The following is a 17,552-nucleotide window of genomic DNA, read 5'->3' on the forward strand; positions in this document are numbered from 1 at the left end:
CTTTCTGGCCTATTCTAAAGTATGTTAAATATTCACGCTTTTCGTGTATAAAATTGGCTTTTCAAATTTTTGTTCCATGTAGCCTTACTTGCATACAGTATGATTTAATACGAATTGTTACAAATTTTACTGGTTCATCACTGCTTGACCCTCAAGCAAAGATGCTTTTACCGGCACATGTAGGATAATCTGCGTATTGCCACAATGACCAAAACAAACACTGAACAAAGATGGCAGCGACACTTGGCCCCTGTGGGTTACATGTGGCCCCTTCTTGGCCCGTTTCACAAAAATCTTAGAACCGCTACTGTTTGCCTTTACCACAATTGAACTGAAATGAAGAAACTATGATTTGATGGAGATTTTCACCTTTATTTAGGAGGTTACACAAAAAATGACATTTACCATTTAGGAATTGCAGACATGTAATGTACAAAACCATTATTTGCAACACTTGGATGAAAATCTTTTGAAGTGAATAGGTGCAGGACCTGGACAAACTGTCCATATAGAATTAGATGTATGGTTGTAGCCATTAGGTTACTCTGCAAACGTTTTGATCAAAAGTGTCTTTACAAGCACTCAGTGGCGCCTCCAGAAATTTTTCATAGGGGTGGTCAGATGGAGCCAATTAAAATCTTGCGGTAGCACACCAAAACTAAAAGCCATAATTTCAGGTTTTCATTATATTGTTGCAGTAAAAAGGTAAGGGGAAAACTATCAGACTTAAGACTTAAGGACACGGCTACTGACATACTTTGGTGTATTGTGTAATATTTGATGTTACTAATGATTTAATGTGCATAGCCCATTAATGTCCAGTCAATATTTTGAGTTCCACAACAATTCTGTTTTATTGTGTTATGTATATTTTAGGCATAAGGTGTACATTTAACAAAACAAAATTAATGCATTCATTTGGGATGAAATGCATAACTGATGCTACAATAATCTAACGATATACTGGCAAGCGGGGTGGCCAACAAATTTATGGGGGGGCTGTGGCCACCCCTGGCCACCCCCTGGTGGCGCCACTGCAAGCACTTCAAAATCATCCAAACACATTTACCATACATTGATTTACTATATCACTTATCCGGTTCAGGGATCTGGAATCTGGACTGCTCGCCAGTCAATTCGAAGGCAACCAGACAGACAACAAGTAAAACACTTAAACACATATTCATGAGAGTGAACAAATTACACACATGATTTACATTTATTGCATAGAAAAATAAATAAATACTTTGTACAATTGTTACTCCTGGAAGCCACATGGCAGCTCATGTAGTCTTCATGTAGGAGAACCCTATGAAGGTTTCAGTTGTCCCGCCAATTGGACATCTGTCATTCATGGAGGCAGGCACGGGTTGTAGCGTGAACTCGGGGTCGATATAGCTGATGTCACAAGGACTCGTCTTCAAAAAGAGAAGACTTAAGATCTACATGATGCAGTATATAAAAAACATACTGTATGTATAGTAGTTGTAGAGTTACCACATTGGGGATGAATGGAGGTCTGACTTTTTTGGCCAGTAGGCAATCCCAGTTGATAGAAGCAAAGAATGGATGTTCCTGCAGCTCCTCCTAAAAATATGAAAGATGAATTTTGCTGTATTTATATGGGTGTATAGGGTAAATAAGTCTTCTGCATTGTGATCTTACAATGTCACGGCTCTCCCCCAAGCGTCTGGAGACCTCTCGCTCCAGTAAGCCCTCTAAGAGTGAGCACGCCGCCTCAGATGTTCCGCTACGCAGGTGAAGAGGTGCGTGGAGTATCTTCTCAAACATCTCTGCTTTGCTGTGGCTGTAAAATGGAGGCTGACACAACAAACAGGGTAAAATATGATGAAAAGATGCTTAGGGGTGAGGTGATTTGAAAAATCATATCAGTCTAGTATATGTATGTGTGTCGTTTGCTATGATCAAATCCAATGTTGCACCAATACCAATTTTTGGTTCCCAATTTCAATACCTCGTTGTGTGTTATTGGCCAATGCTGATATCGTACAGATAACATGTTTTTTGAAAAAGCATATTTAAATAAAAAATATGTATTTAAATACTAATTTACTGCATACTCACTTGATGTAAATACCCGAATGAACACTGGACCATAACACCAGCTCAATCTGGAAAACAAATTTCTGTTGTTTTAGGTCTAACTGCTGTTTTAACTACCGCAGTTTTTCGGTGCGGAATTTAACACGGGTCTGGATTTTTCTCAATCACTTTTTTTTTTCTACAAATCGCACTATAAGGCACACCTGACTAAAAAACGCCATCCACCAAATTTGACACGAAAACGACATTTGTTCAGGGATAAGCCGCACTGGGCTATAAGCCGCCGTTGTGCTCACTGTATTATCGGATATTTACACCAAAAGATAAAACTTTATTTGACAGCGGCATCATACGACTTAACTGTAATAAGACCAAATGAACCACCAAGAAGCTTCATTTGGCCATCAGTGCCCCCTTGAGGGAGACAAACAACCTCTGCCGGCACATGCTGTTAACACTGTTGTTGTCCAACATGGCTCCAAGCATGCAGTGCAGCGTTACAGATGTAAATAACAATCAAAATTAATGTTTTGTGATAATTATTTCTTCAGTCCCTGTTCTAGTTGTTTCATTAGTTGCTAGTTATGGTATTTGGTAACACTTTATTTGACAGTGCTGCCATAAGACTGTTATTAGACAATTATAATTATTAGAGATGTCCGATCGGGTCCGATCACATCATTTTCAAAGTATCGGAATCGGCAAAAAAAAATCGGCCATGCCTTTTTTTAATATATATATATATATTTTTTAATTAAATGGTTTTCTAATTGTATTTAATGTTACAGACATAATATGTTACACTCATCCAGAGTCTTTAGTTTAGGCTTAAGGTAGGGGTATCAAATTTATCCCGATAACGGCGGTAATTAATTTTTTAAAAAATGTATCACGTTACAATATTTAACGCAATTAATGCATGCGCTGCACGACCCACTCACGCATTGTCGCGCTCAATCTGTAATGGCGCCGTTTTACCAATATAGAGAGATAAAAGGCAGCATAAAATGAGTAGAGTGAATTTTGGCAGCCTTTGGAACCTTTTTTTAATTGGCTAAAGCCTTACAACCCCTCTCCCTATGATTAGAAATATCATGGGAAACAATGTGGGGAAGCAAGGTAGCATTTGATCTTTTTCTTAACACCTTATGTTATTTCCCAACACAGAGAAGATATATCAATTGGTAGCACTACGCACAGTCATGGTTCCACTTCCCATCATGCCTTTGGGCATGGCTACAGTATCATTTACTGAAAGCTCAACAAATACACAAGATGGCAATCTTTAGTCACAATATACAAAGTCACAAGCCTTTCTATCCGTGGATCCCTCTCACAGAAAGAATATTAATAATGTAAATGCCATCTTGATGATTTATTGTCATAATAAACAAATACAGTACTTATGTACTGTATGTTGAATGTATATATTCGTCCGAGTTTTATTCATTTTTTTCTTAATGCATTGCCAAATGTATACGATCGGGAAAAATTATCGGGAATGATTGGAATAGAATCGGGAGCAAAAAAAAAAACAATCGGATCTGGAAATATCGGGGTCGGCAGATACTCAAACTAAAATGATCGGATCGGGAGCAAAAAAACATGATCGGAACAACCCTAATAATTATGACATGACACTGTCATGAGCATTAATGAATGCTTATAACAGATGTCATTTAGTGTTATCCGGTAAATGATCATCTTACATCTGAATGGATGTTAAAAATCCAAGCTGGACATAAATGGAGTTAGTGACATAATTTGTCAGATGACACTTACTGACATTTGTCATAAGCATTTTGTAATGCCTATGATAGTGGCATGTCATAATTATGATGGTCTTATAATGCCACTGTCGAAAAAAATTGTTACCTTTTAACCCAAATAAATCCACAAATAAGCCACACTGGACTATAAACCGCAGGATTCAAAATGAAGGAAAAAGGTAGCTGCTTACACTCTGAAAATTACGATACTTACTACCGGTATGCTGTTGCTACATGCACACAACATGCCATCCTTTGTACAAACATAATACTGTAGCGTTTAACATAGCAGCCATGCCTGTTTCTTTCAAATTTCATCTTAGGTCAATATTTTATTTTATTTTTTTCAAATAGAAAATAAAATAAGTTTAATATTTTTAGTGACTCAGTACAGTTGTTTCCAGTTTTTACAGTTGTCCCCCCCCCCCCCCCCCAACCTATTCAAAAAGTTGATCTGATAAAGAAAAACTGGGATCAGTTTTGGATTCCATTCCCAGAAATTAGTCAAAAACAGCTGTTAGACCTAAAATAACATAAAATCTGTTCCCCAGTGAAATACACATTAACAAACACACCCTGTTGTTGTTCTCTCATTCCTGTTCCCATAGAACACCTCTTGCTCTTTTACCCATTTATTCACTTTTTCACCTATTTATTTTTTTTATACTTAGATTACTCAATTATTTGTACTGTTCTTCCGTTAATGTCCATGAGAGTTCCTGTATGTATTTTAATGTCATTGTGTTTCTTGCTCAATGACAACAAAAAAAAGATTCTGAATATATACCTCGCGTGTCAACTTGATCCAAAATATGTTATTAGAAACACATGAAATATTGCCATTAATTTAAAAATCTATATTATTTAGTACCTGTTTTGACCTACGGAGGGCGCCATGGTTTATGGACGCTCGGGGTGATGACGTAGTTTGTCACTGTCACAAGACGAACAATACGGGGTTACTGTAATTCCTTCTAGGCGAAGAGACATCCAACACGCACTCATCGGTTAAAAGCGGCGAGTACTTACTATTTGTGTTTTTATTGAGTCTTTTCTTACCTTTTCATTGCCTCAAAATACTTTTTGCATGTGTTTCCCTCGCATACTTTTAAGCATCGTGTTTTCTTGTGGTAGCTTTAAAGCAGCATAGACTTCATAATTATATTGACAGTACACATTCCCCAGACATTGCGTCACGCCTTCAAGTAGGGGGCCGTTCCACACTCCGCTTCAGTACGTCGAAGTCGGTCGCAGTTATTCTCAAACACATAGAGCGATCCAACTCCAGATTTATGTTGAAAATGTACGAAAACTGTACCGCATACAAACAGGAAGGATTGTCTTTCAGGAAGGAGTGATTTGTTCGAGGATTCAAGGTAATAATTATTTTTCGTACCTTGCATGCATTTTGAAACGTTGGGAAAAAAACAATGGGAGAAATTAATCGCTACCGGGTTGGCGTCATAATTCGCAATATTTACGTAAAATAAATGCTAACCGCCCGGTTCTTTGCTCTTTTAACAAAGAATCAAGACTGTTTTATGTCCATATCTATAAAGAATTCAGGGATTTAAACATTTGTTCACAAGAATTTTCAAAGTAAAAAACTCTTTGTGGTGATAAGGCGGCGCCACAGTGGCTTAAAGACTAGCAGCAAATTCAACATATTTATGTAAAATAAATGCTAACTGCTCGTTTTTTCTTACTTTTACCCAAGAATCGAGACTGTTTTATGTCCATATCTACATCAAATCAAATCAAATCAAATCAAATTTATTTATATAGCCCTTTACAAAACCCGAAAGGTCCCCAAAGTGCTTTACAACAAAGAGAAACATGGCACATAGTAAATAAAAGGCAGGAAAGTGTTATAAAATGACATTAGGAAGAAAAGAAAAGAAAAAAAAACGAACCATCGCATCACGATTAGTCAGACACCAAACAAAACAATAAAACAGATAAAATCCGAAAACATTAAAAACCCTAAAGAAATAAAACCAGGCTAAACTAATCTTGGGGAAAGGCGAGTCTAAAAAGGTGTGTCTTTAAACGAGATTTAAAAAGGCCCAAATTTGTAGTGGTGCGGATTTCCGGGGGAAGACTATTCCATAACCTGGGTGCAGCAACCGCAAAAGATCGGTCTCCCCACTGTTTGAGTTTGGACCTTGGGACTTGCGAATGAAGTTGGCCGGTAGAGCGAAGACTCCTGCCAGAGTTACGGATGGTTAAAATTTCTGATAAGTAAGAAGGAGCCTGGCCATTAATAGAATTAAAAACAAACAGTAAAAGTTTAAAATCAATTCTAAAATGGACTGGAAGCCAGTGGAGCGATGATAGCACGGGGGTAATATGTTCACGTCTAGGTGTATCTGTTAAAAATCGAGCAGCAGCATTTTGAACAAGTTGGAGACGAGAAACTGAGGATTTGGGAAGACCAACATAAAGAGCGTTGCAGTAATCCAGCCTTGAGTTTATAAAAGCGTGAATTGCTTTTTCCAAGTCGTGGCGAGTAAGAAAAGGCTTCACTTTGGCCAGGAGACGGAGCTGGAAAAAACTTGCTCTTACAACAGAACTAATCTGTTTTTCAAAGTTGAGCCTGCAATCGAATATCACTCCGAGATTTTTAACATGTGTTTTAAAAAAGGGAGCCAGAGTGCCAGGGTTGGGCTCAAGGGCATTTAACATAGAAGGTGTGCCAAAAGTAATATATTCAGTTTTGCTTTCGTTAAGATGTAAAAAGTTTTGCGCTAGCCACTGCTTCACATCGGATATGCACTCCATTAATTTAGTGAGAGCAGTTTGTTCGTTGGGTCTCAGGGGGAGATACAGCTGCAGGTCATCAGCATAAAAATGAAAAGAGATATTATGTTTTTTTATAACTGATCCTAAAGGTAGGAGATAAAGTGCAAAGAGAACAGGCCCTAAAATGGAGCCTTGTGGCACCCCACAAGACAGAGAGGTTTGTGAGGAGGAAAATTCCCCAATCATTACTGAGAAGGTCCTATGTTCCAGGTACGATTTAAACCACTGTAGAGCTTTACCACGGATACCTATAAAGTGTTCTAGACGAGATACAAGGACTGTGTGGTCGACTGTATCAAATGCTGCTGTGAGATCTAGTAAAACAAGGATTGCTGGGTTTCCATTATCTACAGAAAGGGCAATGTCGTTGTGCACTTTTAACAGTGCTGACTCAGTGCTATGTCTGGACCTGAAGCCTGATTGAAACTTGTCAAGGGTGGAGTTTGTCTCTAGAAATGTTTGCAATTGAATAAAAACAACTTTTTCTAAAACTTTAGAAAGGAAAGACAAGTGGGAGACGGGTCTAAAATTGGACAGCACGGAGGAGTCGAGATGGGGTTTTTTAAGAAGGGGTCTGACTACAGCCTGTTTGAAGGCAGCTGGGACAGAACCGGTACTGAGAGAGTTATTTATAAGAGCCAACAGACTTGGTCCGAGGCAACTAAAGACTTCCTTTAGAAGCCCAGCTGGAATTATATCTAACAGACAGTTAGTGGGTTTCATGCCACTAACTATTTCAGACAGAGATGACAATGAAAGGAGATCAAATTGTTCAAAAACAGTGAGCAGTTCTGGAGGATGTAGATTATCTGATGAGATACCCGAATTGCAGACATTTTGCCTGACCGAAGAGACTTTGTTTTGAAAGAAAGCGAGAAACTCCTCACAAGTGGCACCTGACACATCAGTTAAGACAGTGGGGTGCGGGTGTAAAACAGAGTCAATTGTGTTAAAAAGCAGTCTTGGATGGCTGGAGCTGTTATGTATAATAGAAGATAAATAATTCGACTTGGCCTGTTTTAGGGCCTCCTGATAGGTAGCCAAGGTGTCCCTCAGCAATTCCAAAGAAACATGGAGTTTGTCCTTTTTCCATTGACGTTCAGCCCGCCTGCATTTTTGCCTAAGCAGGCGGGTATAGTCATTAAACCATGGAGTGGCTTTGGGTTTGGAACTTTTTTGCCGTAGAGGGGCAATGGAGTCCAAAACAGCAGTGCAGGTGGAACAAAAAATGGAGAGAAGACTGTCTGAGCAGACAGGAGAAGGCAGAACGGCGTCAGGATGCTGCTGCAGGTCTCCAAATGCAGTCACAAACTCTCCTGCTGTGGATGGAGTGATGCGCCGGCGGTAACAAGCTGGAGAAATTTGCTTTTCTGCAGACAAAGGGGCAGCAAAGTAAAAAATGATGGGAAGGTGGTCCGAGATGGCAGTATCCACTATTTCTCTGATGGAGACTGAAAGCCCAAGCGAAATCACCAGATCCAAAGTGTGACCATGCTCATGAGTTGGTGCATTCACAGACTGGGTGAGGCCAAATGAGTCCAGAAGTCCTTTAAACTCATTCGCCAGCTGATTTGCAGAGCAGCAGACGTGAATGTTAAAATCCCCGCAAATTAAAACCCTGCCAAATGTTGGAATAAAGTCTGATAAAAACTCAGAAAACTCCTGGATAAAATCCTTGTTAAAACCAGGGGGCCGATAAATAGTGGCACAAAGCAATGGGGGAGAATGCGCGATAGAGAATAACTGCAGTTCAAAACTTGAATAATTATGAGCAGTTATGGTCCTACATTTGAACTTGTCCTTGAATACAGCAGCCAGGCCGCCACCACGGCCAGACGCTCGCGGGGTGCTGAAAAAACAGCAGCCAGATGGGAGGAGCTCCGAAAAGGCGCTGCATTCACCTGGTTTCAGCCAGGTCTCCGTTAGAAAAAGGAAATCCAAATGATGTGTCGAAAAGAAGTCGTTCAAAATAAACGTCTTATTCGTAAGGGACCTTGTGTTAATTAGCGCTGAATGAACCAGGGAGTGCTCAGCTGTGGGGGTGAAGCCGCGGAGCGGGCGAAGGTTCCCCGGCACAGAGCCATGCAGGGAAAGCCTCACCGGCCGACAACGCGGAAGTAGCGTCCCGACGTCCCGGTTAGTCAGCCGAAGCCACCGATAACGGAACTCCAAGGAACTCCGTAGATCATATCCCTTGAAGGCAGTCAGGGGTCTAGCCGGTGGATGATAGCGATCGCAGCGATAGGACGCCAGGTAGGCTTTTAATTTGACTGCAATTCCTCCCCGCTTTCCACGTCTCCGGCGGCGGTAGGTACGAGGCAACCAACAAGGAAGACGCCGTAGATGTGGTGGTAAAAACGCCAAAAAAGGCGGCGGTGACTTTGAGTGACTATAGCCACCATACGGCAACTTTTCCAACGTGTCACGTATATTAAAAAGTGTCAGGCGATCGTACACGTGCAGCGGTGACACTGTCCGTATAACAAGTAGTAAATACAGGCAAAATAACAATACATCGAGCAGAGTGAGACGGCCAGCCAAACACAGGGGCGCCATCTTGCTCTACTGGTCAGACATTACATTACTCTAGATAAAATTCAGTGATTTAAGCATTTATTCATAAGAATTTTCAACGTAAAAAAGCTCTACGTCCGTGTTTCCAATCGGTCAGCTTTGACGGAGATAGGCCACATATTAATCGGCCTCGCGCCCCTTGTCCTGTCAATATATTATGAAGTCTATGGTTCTGTCTGTATTCAACTAAACAAAACAAGCTGAAAATGCACGATAGTATTTTGGGTGTCAAATTCGCCTCGTGTTGGACGTTTCGTTTTTGGCAGAACACCGTTTTTTTTTCCAACTCTCATCATGTCTCATCCAATCTTTCCTGTTCATTTTGCCTTTGCTGCTCGTTTTGTTAAATATCGACAGTGCTGTCACACTCATTAATGTTCCTCTCGGGTTCAAATTGAAAGGGTTAAACCAGTGACATGTTTATGTCGCGAGAGTTATACTCTGAATGCCCGGCAGTGTAACCATGTGACGTCACTGCACTGTGACGTCAACAACAATGGCAACCTACTAGTTGAACTAATTTTACAAAATGCAAATATTCACATTGCAAAGGACTTCTGCATCACACACACAGACAGAAAAAAAATCCTGCTCTCACCAGTCCATATAGCATCTCAAAAAGCACACTGCCAAGTCCCCACCAGTCCACTGCAGGACTGTACGTGTGACCTTGCAGCACCTCCGGAGCCAGGTATTCAGGCGTTCCACAGAAAGTACGCATAAGCCCGCCTGCAGCCACGCCTTCCTTGCATAGTCCAAAGTCAGTCAGCTTCACGTGACCTTCGCTATCCAGCAAAATGTTCTCCGGCTTTAGATCTCTGACACAAAAACACATGCAAAAATAATTTAATAATTATGCATTACTGTCAACTTCTCATGTGTTAGAGCCACAGCTGTTTTACTCAATGTACCTGTAAACAATGTCTAAGGAGTGAAGGTAGCCCAGCGCCATGGCCATTTCTGCAGCGTAAAAAGCAGCCCTGCTTTCAGGAAATGAGCCCTCTTTCTGGAGATGGTAGAAAAGCTGAAAGAGGAAAATACTTACAGTCATGTGAAAAAATTAGGACACCCCATTAATTCAGTTCTTTATTAAGAAATGTTCACATATCAATGTCTGATCTTGTTTTTCTTTATCTCTGGAAAAGAAAGTGATGTAATTGCAGATAAACAACAAAAATTAATATTGTTTCACTCATTAGACCAAATATATAAACAAAAATTCGTATTCTAACTGAGGAAGAAGTTAGGACACCCTACCACCTAATAGCTAGTGTTACCCCCTTTGGCTGGAATAACTTCAGTGAGACGCTTTTTGTAGCCATCTACCAGCCTTTGACATCGGTCTGAAGAAAATTTGCCCCACTCCTCAACACAGAAAACTTTCAGCTGTGAGATGTTTGAGGGGTTTCTTGCATGTACAGCCCGTTTCAAGTCACCCCACAGTATCTCAATGGGAATAAAATCTGGCCTTTGACTCGACCATTCCAGCACTCTCCATTTCTTCCTTTTCAGCCAGTCCTTGGTGGATTTACTGGTATGTTTTAGGTCATGGTCATGTTACATGGTCCGGTTTCACTACAATTTTTTCACAGATGATCTCACATGTTCCTCAGCACCCTCTGATACAAGATAGAATTCTGGTGGATTCTATGATGGTGAGCTGGCCAGGTCCTGCTGCAGCAAAGCATCCCCAAACCATGACACTCCCACCACCATGCTTCACAGTTGGTATGAGGTTCTTTTCCTGGAATGCTGTATTGGGTTTACGCCAAACATGTCCTCGGTTCTGGTGTCCAAATCATTCAATTTTAGATTCATCTGTCCAAAGAACATTATTTCAGAAGTCCTGGTCTTTGTCTACATTCACTCTGGCAAACTTCAGTCTGGCCTTCATGTTCTTCTTGAAGAGCAACAGTTTCCTCATTGCACACCTCCCATGAAGGTTAAACTTGTGAAGTCTCTTTCTGATTGTAGAGGCATGCTCTTTCACATCAACAGTAGCAAGAGCCTGCTGTATAGGTCCTGTGATGACATTTTAGTGTTTTTGGAGACTTCTTTTAGCATCTTGCGGTCTGGTTCGGGGTGAACTTGCTTGGACTGCAAGACCTGGGCATGTTGGCTGTTGTTTTGAATGTCCTCCACTTGTAGACTATTTTCTGGACAGTGGAATGGCTGATTTTATATTCTTTTGAGATCTTTTGAAATCCCTTACCAGACTCATAAGCGTCTACAATCTTCTTTCTGAAGGCTATAGGCAGCTCCTTTGATCTCACCGTTGTGTTTTCTCTTACTTCAACAGTCAGTGGCACACCAAACTAAATGTGAAGTTTAAATACGGCAAGCCTCCTTCAAAACACCAGATGTTCTAATCACCTGATGTGATACACCTGTGTGTGATTTTAGCCATTTTAAGTAGGATTGAATGTGGGGGTGTCCTAATTTATTCTTCAACAGAAATTGCATTTATTTAAAATGACATTTTACAGAAAGTTATTTTAAAAAAGACTTTTCTTTGTTTTAATTGTTTAGTTCTATTACTTGAATCTTTAAAGATTGTTAACATTGATATTAAATATCCATATGACCAAATATGTCAGAGGCTTCCATAGGGTGTCCTATTTTTTCATTTGACTGTATAGTCCAAAATGAATTTAGTACTTTGAAAGACGACTGTGAATATTGTCTACATTTACCTCTCCTCCATTCACGTAGTCCACGACAAAGTAGAGCATGTTTGGTGTCTGGAAGGAGTAGTGGAGTCCCACCAGGAAGGGGTGCTGTAGTCCTTTAAGTAGTACGCTCCTCTCAACCATCACATGTTGCTGCTAAAATTACAGTCAAAACAATGTGACATACTGTATGTAGGCAAGTCAGTTGGCAGGCAGGTAATTTACCTCTTTCCTCATAACAATGGTCTGTTTTTGTAATACTTTCACAGCATAGTAGCCTCCATGTTTTCTATGTCGTGCCAGCAGCACCTGATTCAGAGGATGGTGAATGAACACTAAACAAAAACAACACATATACTGTAACTAAAAAAGAAAGTGTGGAATAAAACTACCTTTCCAAAACTCCCTTTGCCGATAACTTTGAGGTAATCAAAGTCAGAAGGTTTCATCCTGAAAAACACATATGAATGCATTTGTATGTTTTAGCTTCAATGTAATGCCAGCTTGGAAACTAAAAAAATGTCAATTAAATTAACAAAATATTAAACAAAATCATTCATTCATGTGAAAAAAGATCAACTTGTGTTATTTGTTGATGAGCCTGAATGATCCAGCAAGAGTAAGAATAGGCAGATTTTTTTTTTATTCATGGCCTAGAAGTGTTTTTTATATAAATACTTACTGTCATCAGGACTTTATTGCTGTGTCAGCTAGCTGAGTGTTAGTCAGAGAATAAAACTTATAAAAGGAGGATCCGCTGTATATGACTGTTCTCTATTCACATTCATTATAAACACACAAAGCTGAGCTAGTGTAAACTGTTTCATAGACTTCATAATGTATTGACGGCTCAGATCGTTTATGCACTGCGCCTCGCATTCAAGTAGGGGGCCGCCCACGTCAAGAAGAGCTATTCACAAACACGCACGCAACACCGGATTTCTATTGAAAAAGTACGAAAACTGTACCGCATACAAACAGGAAGGATTGTCTCAGGAGTGATTTGTTCGAGAATTCAAGGTAATTATTATATTTTTTGTACCATGCATGCATTTTCAAACGTTGTGAAAAAATCAATGGGAGAAATTAGCCGCTACTGCATTGTTCGCAATATTTACGTAAAATAAATGCTAACTGGACGTCTTTTTTTTTTGCTTTTAATCAAGAATCAAGACTGTTTTACGTCCATATCAATAAAGAATCAGGGGATTGAAGCAATTATTCACAAGAATTTTCACCAGAAAAACTGCTTACATCAGACGGCTGCTAGCTACATTCACTAACCGACTAGCATTGTACTTCGACGTATTTACGTAAAATAAACGCTAACTGAACGTTTTTTTGCTTTAAACCAAGAATCGAGACTGTTTTTACTAGGAGTTGGAACCTCTTGGTACCTAACGATACGATACGATTTGCGATTCAAAGCTCACGATAACGATGATCTCACAATATGCCATTGCAACGATTATCAATACATTTGAAGAATATCCTAGAATGATTTTCTGACCAACAACTGATAAACAGAAAAACAAGCGTCTGCTGTGAATTGAAATGAGTTTATCACTAGTAGACGTCCAATCCATTTGAACGTCTATGGCCGCCGTCAGTGGCAGCCAATACCAGGCAATGAGGAAATTTTGGGCCATTTAAGGTCACTTACCTGTTGATCTTCGTTACTTCCTATTGATTTAGGGGTATTTTATGGGTCACTTCGTATTGATTTTGACTTACAGAACAGGAAGTCACCTGGGAATCCCCCAAATGAATAGGCAGTGACTCAAATGAACAGGAAATGACCTATGAATGCCCTAAAATGAACTGCAAGTAACCTGTAAATGCCCTGAAAACCCTCAGTCTAAAAGGATTGGGCGTCGTGCACAATGCAGCCTTAGAGTTAACTGAGACACTATTATGGTGGAAGATTTTGGTAGAAACTTGTTGGTTCCTTTTTATTTACTTTTTTTTTAGACATTGACACCTTTTCAAAATGATATCTCGATTCTTGGCAGGAGCATATCGAAAACCTTTTGGGATACAAAGTATCACGATATATCACCATTTCGATATTTTGTTACACCCCTAGTTTTTACGTCCATATCTATAAAGAATTCGGGGATTTAAGCATTTATTCACAAGAATTTTCACCGCAAAAGCTCTGTTTACATCAGGCGGCAGCTAGCTCCATTCACTAACACACTAGCATTGTACTTCGAATTATTTACGTAAAATAAACGCTAACTGCACATTTTTTTGCTTTTAACCGAGAATCGAGACTGTTTTTACATCCATATCTATAAAGAATTCGGGGATTTAAGCATTTATTCACAAGAATTTTCAACGACAAAAGCTCTTTGTCTGTGATTCCGCTCAGTCAGCTTTGATGGCCTCGCCAACAACGCAGGCCCCCTATTCATCGCCCCCGCGCCCCGTCAATACATTATGAAGTCAATGACTGTTTTCCCAGATCCTAATGCATGAGTCTGTATCCTGAACAAATTGCCAACAGATGATACCTAATATGATGATACTGGGACTGTAAGCCACCACAGTTTCCCTTTAGCTTTAACCCATGCGACCTAATAAACGATGTGGCTGATTTCTGAATTTTTCTGATCCCACAAGAGACAAATTCTCATCTTTTCTCAGCATCTCTTAAACTAACCAAAAGTGTTTTCTGCTCATACATACAGTGGGGCAAATAAGTATTTAGTCAACCACTAATTGAGCAAGTTATCCCACTTGAAAATATTAGAGAGGCCTGTAATTCTCAACTTGAGTAAACCTCAACCATGAGAGACAGAATGTGGGGAAAAAAAACCTGAAAATTTTTAAAGAATTTATTTGCAAATCATGGTGGAAAATAAGTATTTGGTCAATACCAAAAGTTCATCTCAATACTTTCTTATGTATCCTTTGTTGGCAATAACGGAGGCCAAACGTTTTCTGTAACTTTTCACAAGCTTTTCACACACTTGCTGGTATTTTGGCCCATTCCTCCATGCAGATCTCCTCTAGAGCAATGATGTTTTGGGGCTGTCGTTGGGCAACACGGACTTTCAACTCCCTCCACAGATTTTCTATGGGGTTGAGATCTGGAGACTGGCTAGGCCACTCCATAACCTTGAAATGCTTCTTACGAAGCCACTCCTTTGTTGCCCTAGCTATGTGTTTTTGATCATTGTCATGCTGAAAGACCCAGCCACGTCTCATCTTCAGTGCCCTTGCTGATGGAAGGAGAGTTTCACTCAAAATTTCTCGATACATGGCCCCATTCATTCTTTCCTTTACACAGATCAGTCGTCCTGGTCCCTTTGCAGAAAAACAGCCCCAAAGCATGATGTTTCCACCCCATTGCTTCACAGTGGGTATGGTGTTCTTCGGATGCAATTCAGTATTCTTTCTCCTCCAAACACGAGAACCTGTGTTTCTACCAAAAACTTCTATTTTGGGTTAATCTGACCATAACACATTCTCCCAGTCCTCTTCTGGGTCATCCAAATGCTCTCTAGCGAACCGCAGACGGGCCTGGACGTGTACTTTCTTCAGCAGGGGAACACGTCTGGCAGTGCTGGATTTGAGTCCCTGGCGGCGCATTGTGTTACTGATAGTAGCCTTTGCTTCTGTGGTCCCAGCTCTCTGTAGGTCATTCACTAGGTCCCCCCGTGTGGTTCTGGGATTTTTGCTCACCGTTCTTGTTATCATTTTGACGCCACGGGGTGAGATCTTGCATGGAGCCCCAGATCGAGGGAGATTATCAGTGGTCTTGTATGTCTTCCATTTTCTAATAATTGCTCCCACAGTTGATTTCTTTACACCAAGTGTTTTACCTATTGCAGATTGTCTTCCCAGCCTGGTGCAGGTCTACAATTTTGTCTCTGGTGTCCTTCGACAGCTCTTTGGCCTTGGCCATAGTGGAGTTTGGCGTGTGACTGACTGAGGTTGTGGACAGGTGTCTTTTATACCGATATAGAGTTATAACAGGTGCCGTTTATACAGGTAACGAGTGGCGCCTCGTTAGACCTCGTTAGAAGAAGTTAGACCTGTTTGACAGCCAGAAATCTTGCTTGTTTGTAGGTGACCAAATACATGTTTTCCACTCTAATTTGCAAACAAATTCTTTAAAAATCAAACAATGTGATTTTTTTTTTTCCACATTCTGTCTTTCATGGTTGAGGTTTACCCATGTTGACAATTACAGGCCTCTCTAATCTTTTCAAGTAGGAGAGCTTGCACAATTGGTGGTTGACTAAATAATTATTTGCCCCACTGTACGTATTTCCATTGAATCCATGTTGAAAACCACACGCACTGAACCATTCAGTGGACACCCTCATCACGCTTCCACTCATTTTTATTTCCTATATTAAAGTTGGGAGTTTTCCCTTTACATTTTGCATTTGTATGTGTCATACTATATTTATATGTTATCAGTCAGTGAGTTATGCTTTTTTTTGTTTTTGTTTTAACAATGTGTTGGCCTCGCTTATTCGCTGATGTTCTCAATATACCAAATTTTACCATAACGACAGCTCCAGAAATGTACTCACAAGGAGAGGTGAGACTTTACTGCGACCTGAGAAGGAAAATACACAAAAGGTCATGAAGTCATCGTTTGTTTCATTTCCTGTCAAATTACCCAAAACGTGTCATCTCGTGCTCACCATGGTGCCTTTGTCCTCCATCGTCTTGTTACTTTTTTTGTTCCATGGGCGAGGGATCCTCGGAGTGTCCTGGCTTCAAGTGAGAGGACATTGCATTTATTCGTATCATATTTTTGAAGAAGTATTTTGATGGCAACTTACTGCTGGCAAAGGGGCTGATAGGGGCCGGGTTTGTGTAACAATTCCCCGAAGAGATTTTTCCTCCCCTTGAGCAGAGCTGAAAGAAGGAGCGGAAGGTTAGTTATATAACATTTTATCACTTGACTGTCTCAATGCCCCCTGCCATACTTAAAGTAGCACACACAAAAACATGTAATGAGAAGCCTTCCAACATAAGACAAGGAAAATGAGAGTTCTGTTAAATATTTTCCTTTACAAGAGATAGTTCAAAAGAATAATTCACAGTGCTAATAGAGATTTTAAATTCTAAAAATGACATTTAACCCTTTCAGGGACAGGGATCACTACAGTGGACAGCTAAACAAATGTTGGCACTTAAGGCAAGTGACTGTTTTTGGTCATTGAAAAAAGTAAAATATTAGAAGTAACACTCTAAAGTTGTTTTTTTTCTCCCCTAATATTTAATTTGCATGCCATCGACGAGGATAGCCGTCCAATTCATTCAGGCCTTGAAGATTAGCAGTGAATGCTGATGCTTCCGTGCCATTGATGACACTAGACGTCCAATCCATGTTGACTAGTAGAGACGAATGAATGTTTAGGGTAACAAAATAAAAACATAATTTATGCCTGAAGGGGTTACTGAAGACTATTTCATTACATTTTCCATACCAATTTGTAGTTTCTATGCATTACGTTGCCTATCATCTACAAAGACTGCATGACATCAGTCTTGCTAATTAAAAATACAGTAACCTCCTTACCTGAGAAAAATGACACAAGCCTCCTCATTTTGGAGTAAGTCATTCCTTGGTCGTGAGTCAAAGTCATGTGGACCAGAACAAAGAGTGAGATAGATGAAGTGAATTACCAGGCCAGGGAAGTTAAAG

The 17,552-nt window shown here is 40.1% G+C and overlaps 1 protein-coding gene across 1 annotated transcript; it reads right to left on the bottom strand.

The window, feature by feature from the left end:
* Positions 1-601: 601 nt before the first annotated feature.
* Positions 602-17,552, bottom strand: sgk2b (serum/glucocorticoid regulated kinase 2b). Its single transcript, XM_057835495.1, has 12 exons — positions 17,427-17,552; positions 16,684-16,759; positions 16,543-16,615; positions 16,429-16,454; positions 12,271-12,328; positions 12,104-12,187; positions 11,903-12,034; positions 10,121-10,233; positions 9,808-10,027; positions 1,666-1,821; positions 1,498-1,587; positions 602-1,418 (listed from the first exon to the last, which is right to left on the bottom strand). Exons 1-12 carry the CDS (start codon positions 17,491-17,493, stop codon positions 1,284-1,286), a joined length of 1,230 nt encoding a protein of 409 aa, XP_057691478.1. The 5' UTR covers positions 17,494-17,552; the 3' UTR covers positions 602-1,283.

The sequence above is a fragment of the Corythoichthys intestinalis genome, chromosome 4 (assembly GCF_030265065.1).
Source record: "Corythoichthys intestinalis isolate RoL2023-P3 chromosome 4, ASM3026506v1, whole genome shotgun sequence".
Lineage (NCBI taxonomy): Eukaryota > Metazoa > Chordata > Actinopteri > Syngnathiformes > Syngnathidae > Corythoichthys > Corythoichthys intestinalis.